Source organism: Arachis duranensis, chromosome 1 (assembly GCF_000817695.3).
Source record: "Arachis duranensis cultivar V14167 chromosome 1, aradu.V14167.gnm2.J7QH, whole genome shotgun sequence".
Taxonomy (NCBI): domain Eukaryota; kingdom Viridiplantae; phylum Streptophyta; class Magnoliopsida; order Fabales; family Fabaceae; genus Arachis; species Arachis duranensis.
Window position 1 is genome coordinate 11,675,385 of NC_029772.3, and position 6,058 is coordinate 11,681,442.

Sequence of the window (6,058 nt, forward strand, 5' to 3'; positions counted from 1 at the left end):
GCCTTAGAAGTTAAGGGTACGGTTCGTTGGGTTTAGTTTTTTTCTATCCACAATAAAATTCTAGTGAAGGGCAGGAAGGAATATCGATATATACGATGTAGATAGATATTACTAACTTGCCGAAAATAGAAAAAATAGAATGGTAATTTGACAATAATTGATCGAACAAATATCACTATCAGAGAACAAATATTGTGTCGATTTTGTGTTCCTATTACTATCTTAGTTATAATCTATGACGTGCATCATATTCATTTCCTTACAAAAAGAAGATAATTGATACCCATTATGATACAAAGAAAAGCGAGCTAGCTAGTTCTAAATTTCTAATAGAAAGAGATGGAACTGCTACAGTTTTGCGATTGGGTTGCAACTTGCAACTCTTATGGAGCACATAGGTTCATAATATAGTTCAATACACTTAATCTGAGCACATTGCACCATCAATATCTCAACCAATCTTGTTCATTTCTATAGTTTGAAGATTATATTAAAAAGATAATGACACTTTATCATTGAGTTAGCGATACAGCGTTATAAATCATTTGGTTGCAAGAAACTCCCCATTCAAACATCATAGAACAAAGCTAAATACTTAAGGAGTAAATATTTACAGTAGTTCTTTTCTTCTAGAAGAATATAAATAAAAAATTCCATTAACCAGTCAATGCAAAACCAATTATAGAACTGATTCCAGTCTAAAATTATTGCTTGTGTTAACGTGTAACTATTGATTAACATATCTAGAAGTGTTTTAATGACCCAAATCAATAATAAACAAGAAACAAAGATCCAAAAGAGGACATGTATACAGATTTTCCATGCAACATATGTAGTTTCCTTCAATCCCAAGGAAGATGAATATGATAGAATGAAAATAATAAAAAAAAAGGGACAATGTACAAGATCTATTCATTGGCAACTGACTCCAACCTAAAGTTGGTCGAGGCTTCATTCTTGAAATGAGGCTTCGAAGGAAAAACAAAAACAGAATTTGAAGAACTTGAAGGCTGGTATGCTGCTGAGTATCTCACTGAAGTCATGGAAAATCTAGGTAACTGTTGCAGCCCAGAAGCAAGTGGAACTAATTTGTAACTGAGAATGAGCTCAGATTTTGGAAGAACATATACAGTGTCATTATGATACCCTGATAATACAAAACTTTGTGCATCTGCCAGTGTGTATTTGATTTCCTGCAACAATGGTGTCTGGTTCAAAATCCTAATATAGTATGTGAAGGGGTCTCCCAAGATGGCATAAGGAGGACATTCCAGATTCACAATCAATGGTGGTAGCTCGACATTCATGTCTGGCAGCTTTTGCTTGGTCACAACCCAAGGCAATGTCCCCGTGGTAGAAGCAGATTGCTCTTCCACCCCCAAGTCCCTCCTCCATGTCAAACACACAGTTCCTAGTACAAGCTTTGAAATGTTTTTGTCGGAACTCACTGAGAATACCTTCTTGAACTCTCTCCCAGGAGCAACAAGGGCAGGGTTTGAAAGCTCCTCATTTCCATGTTGGTTAGAGCATGTCCTTTCAACATCATTGTCTGCTTCTATGGAAATGGACTTCAACCTTATTGGCAACTCCGTGCAATTCTTTGCGCTGACAATGAGCAGAGTTTTTTGGTTTAAGGGAAGTGATTGTGAAATATTAGATTCTGAAGCTTGCTTGTTCTTAGAGAGAATTAATGGGTCCCGTCTGAATGGCATCAAAAAATGATGGTTAAGTTCAATAGCATTTTGCCCTTCAATTTGCAAGTTCTTGTGGACATGGACCATCTGAGGATTTGATTCATTATTAGTAGGAGTATAACCCAAAGATACATAAAGCATAATTGGTTTAGGCCGGTGCCACTTGATTTCTAGTTTGCATGACCAAGAATCCCCATTTTTAAGAAAAGGGACAGAAATTAATCCAAATGATTGCTGTACTTGCTTTATTTTGTCAGAATCTAAATGAGAATCATCTTCCCCTTCTGGTCCAGAAATACCAAGCAGCTGGACATGATGACTATCCAAGGCATGCGGTTCATTTTCTCTCGGACTAAACAAGCCACCTCCCCTCACATCTACAAGATTGATCTTCAACTCACCTGAGTACACATTATGACCTTTGGAAATCACTGTAACAGGTACCAAGAAAATCTCTCCTACTAATGCAGGACCAAAGGCACCAAGACGAACATCTACCTGTGGTTCTGGTTCTTCAACTTGGATGATCTTCTGACCAGATAACACAAGAACGGAATCTTTAATTGGAACACTTTGCATACAATCATCCAATGTCCAAATAGGTAAACTATCCAGTGAAGCAGGGCTTTCAGCTCTGCAGCAGATTCTGAAGTGTGGTCCAATTTTTGCAATAACAGACTGGCATTCGAGTTTTCCACTTTGATCTGGAAAAGACCAGAACCAAGAAACTGACAAATTTTGTTACAAATTTTGTTGACACAGGAGCCAGAAAATCCCAGACCAATTTTTAAAGAAATATTGGAGGACTTTGCATGGTACATAAATAAGCGGTCATCTCATTGTTACTTATATAATAAGTTGGTTAAACAATCACATCAATAGAAACAAGACGCGTAAGGTAAAGAAATTTAGGGTCACAAAATGGTAGTTAAATGTATAATATATCATGTTAAGTGAAGTTTTTCTAGATATGTAACATACCGGATGTAATGTCATAGGTCAACCTCAGCCATTTGTTTGGTTCAAGTAAAAGTGAAGTTGATGTCTCCACTCGGTGCTGTTGAGTATCAGTAACTCCTACTGATTGAGGTTTTTGCGCATTTGAAACAAAGAAATTACAACTAGGTTGGTTGAACTGGATTTCTAATTGATCAATCTCAACAGTACAGGGTAAGTGGGAAAGAAGTGATACTGAAATTGAGGTCAATGACCCAGGCTTCATTGTCTGTTCATGGAAAGCAACTAAAGCAATCATTGCCAACCTGAGAGGACTTACAAGATCAACCTGAAGCTGAAGTGGTTTGTCCCCATTGATCTTGAGGTTATTCAGTTGTTCATTTGTTTCTGACACTGAATCTTCCATAACGAGATCAAAAACCTCCTTGTGTACAGTTTCTCTTTGGATTCGACTTGCAGGACCAGCTGGACCGGTGTCTCTCTGGAGATTGGCATCAGAAGATATTGGGAGTGCAGCCATTTCAAGAGAATACTCCACAAAATCTTTAACATTAGAACTCTTCCGTGAGCACTCCCGCAAGAATCCCAAGACATCCCACAACAAAGTTATCCATCCCTCTTTTCTATATAGGGAAGCAATACTGTCAAAAATCTGCTTTGCATTGCTTGAATCACCCTCGGAAAAATATTCCTTACCCATCTGGAACCCACAAAGTGCGGCCATCCTCTGAATGTTACTACTATTGAAGGATTCGTAAGCTTTTCTCAGAAGAGCAATAATTTCAAGTGAGTCTCGGAACCTTCTTCCTTCAGACACAGCATAGCGCATGTACTCTTCATCAGTGAGACTGCAAATAAAAATGAATATTTAGATGATACCCATTAAAAAATAAATAGATAAAATGAACTTATTTCAACCAATTAAAACTTACGCCATCATATCAACATTATCTCCTAGCTCAAGTATCCGAGCAAACTGACCAACATAGGTTGAAGGAACAACAGAATCAACACTATCAGTATCACTAGAGGTTTCTGTCGTTGAGATTACAAGCTCCAGTGATGACCTCTTCTGGCCCAAATAGTGGGCTGCTAACTGTTTCATAGATATTAATCAGGATCACCCAGTGAGTTTACATAAGCACATGAATAGGTTCATAATACAACTTTGCACATATAAACGAGGAGTAACAGTTTGTAAAAACGCACATGGATGCTGAAAACATACATATATTTTAGTACTATAGGGAACTCAATGTAGAGGACTCTCCCAACTAAGATTGGAACCATGGATCACAGCAATGTGGTAGAAACCCCCTTAATAGGATAACAAACTTGTAATTTCCTTCTCGTTAATGTTTAATATGAATAAGGGGTAGGAAATTAAAAAAATAAAAACAAAGTCTTATCCCACTAGATGAACACGGTAGATAGGAAGTTAAAATACATAAATCAATCAATAAAATGCATTTTATAAATTTATTTTTAATAAAATAACATTCGAACTTTACATTGCCAAGCAGTCACAAAAATAAAAGTATTCTGAAATTCCCACCAAGCGTTAGCATGGATTTTACATGTGAACGTTTTATTGAAGAAAGTTCGAGAATAAAATTCAAACCACTATGTTGCCAATGTTATGAATACAACCTAAAACTGGTGTAAGCATTTTCTTTCCTAAACATGTTAGCAGCATAACAAAAGTTAGGTAGTAAAAGAGCAGTTCTCACTTGGTAGTAATAGGCTGGATGAAATTCCCACTCAGACAGGGGTTTAGAAGCGGAACCTAGAGTAATAGGAGGAAATATTTGAGCTGTTTTTGAACTAGTCTCCAACAATTCACCAAATACCAAATACTGCCTACTCATCCAGTCCCAGTGAAGAAATATAGCTTCTGGAGTACCAACAAGCCTTTTGTATGCATTCTTGTGCTGACGAAACCATGCCACTGATTCTGTGACCTTCCCACTATGTAGTAGTAAGGTGCATATCTTGAAATTCAACTGTTCAGAAACATATTTTATCTCAACCAACCGTTGTATTGCAGGTAACCTTGTTGTCACCCCAACAATCTGTGTGATGAATATAAACAGAAAAAATGCATGTCAACTTTAGCATTTGCTTTGGAGACAAATGTTACAAAGACACAACCAAAATCGAGTCAAACACATGCAACTTCATTTGATAGTAGGGGAGACAATAGAAGATTTCAAGCATCTTAGACAACAGTGCATATGATATACTACAAAATCATATCCTATAGATGCTCTTGGAGGATGACAAGACAAACTCCTTGCAAGGCTATAACTTCTAAATAGAAATATAGTTGGCAGATGATAATTGAGATATTTCGATAGTTAACTAACAGTAAATAGTAATACCAATACTACTTACGCTCAATGAATATATCTTGACAATCGTCAAGAATGAAAACAATAAAAATTAAAAATGCAAAATAAACAATTTTCAAAGACTATTCACATGAAACGCACCTCTCGCAGTGTATGATATCCCTCCTCATAAAATTTCAGCGCCTCGGGCCAGTCACTTCGGAATTCTGCATATACAGCAACCTAGCAATTCATAGCATCTAGATAAATAATGCACACTTTCTATTTGATAAAAGTATAAAGAAGCAAAGCATGCACAAGTTCTTGAGTACAATAAACAACATAAGAAAGTCAAAAGGCATGATCACTGTAATTCCTTTTCTACTCCTTCAGAAAGCATGATCACCGTTATTCCTTTAATCCTTTTTCTACTACTAAAATTCAATCAATCATACATTCATACATGCATCTATACATAATATATGCATTTGGCTTTCCAACTCAAAATAGCATCCAACAGGACCTTGGTTGGCATGTTAGTGGCACCGGCATAAAAAGTAAACAGGAAAAGAAGAAAAATGAATTCCTACTTTGAAGCAGTAGCGAACAATCAACTCAACCGAGCTAACATTCTTCTTTTCTATCCTTTGTTTAATCCTTCTTCCTTCTTCTCGGTAATACATAGTGGCTAATCCATAAAACGCATTTGCCATCCTGCACAAAAAAGGAGAACAGAGCATGACGACAATGTTGCTGTTTATAGAGAAAATAGACAAAAAAAATTTAGAAAGATAAAGCATGCCTGTCAAGTGACTGATTGAGATCTGAGTTGTCATTTGGGTTTAACATAATTACATATTTAGCATCTACATCTGCTCGCTTTCGTAAGGCAATCATTCTATCCTCAGTGATCTCATCTGCAATCAAAGACCCGAAAACATATTACAAACTCATTGCAGACCTCTATCTGTAAATGACATTAAAAGAACAATAGTGTCCCTTCCTCTAGTCGCTGCCTACCAATCAAACAGAAACAGAAATACAATAAAATACACCCGAAAAAAAAAAGGGGGAGAA

The 6,058-nt window shown here is 36.6% G+C and overlaps 1 protein-coding gene across 1 annotated transcript in view; it reads right to left on the minus strand.

The window, feature by feature from the left end:
* Nucleotides 1–771: 771 nt before the first annotated feature.
* LOC107477871 (uncharacterized) overlaps nt 772–6,058 on the minus strand; it is a gene marked incomplete at its 5' end in the record, with an annotated part of 6,513 nt that continues 1,226 nt past the window's right edge. Inside the window, 7 exons of the mRNA XM_052261646.1 lie at nt 772–2,398; nt 2,676–3,499; nt 3,584–3,747; nt 4,382–4,723; nt 5,144–5,224; nt 5,572–5,695; nt 5,784–5,898. Coding sequence (XP_052117606.1) covers nt 909–2,398; nt 2,676–3,499; nt 3,584–3,747; nt 4,382–4,723; nt 5,144–5,224; nt 5,572–5,695; nt 5,784–5,898 — 3,140 coding nt within the window. The remainder of the gene's footprint in view (nt 2,399–2,675; nt 3,500–3,583; nt 3,748–4,381; nt 4,724–5,143; nt 5,225–5,571; nt 5,696–5,783; nt 5,899–6,058) is intronic.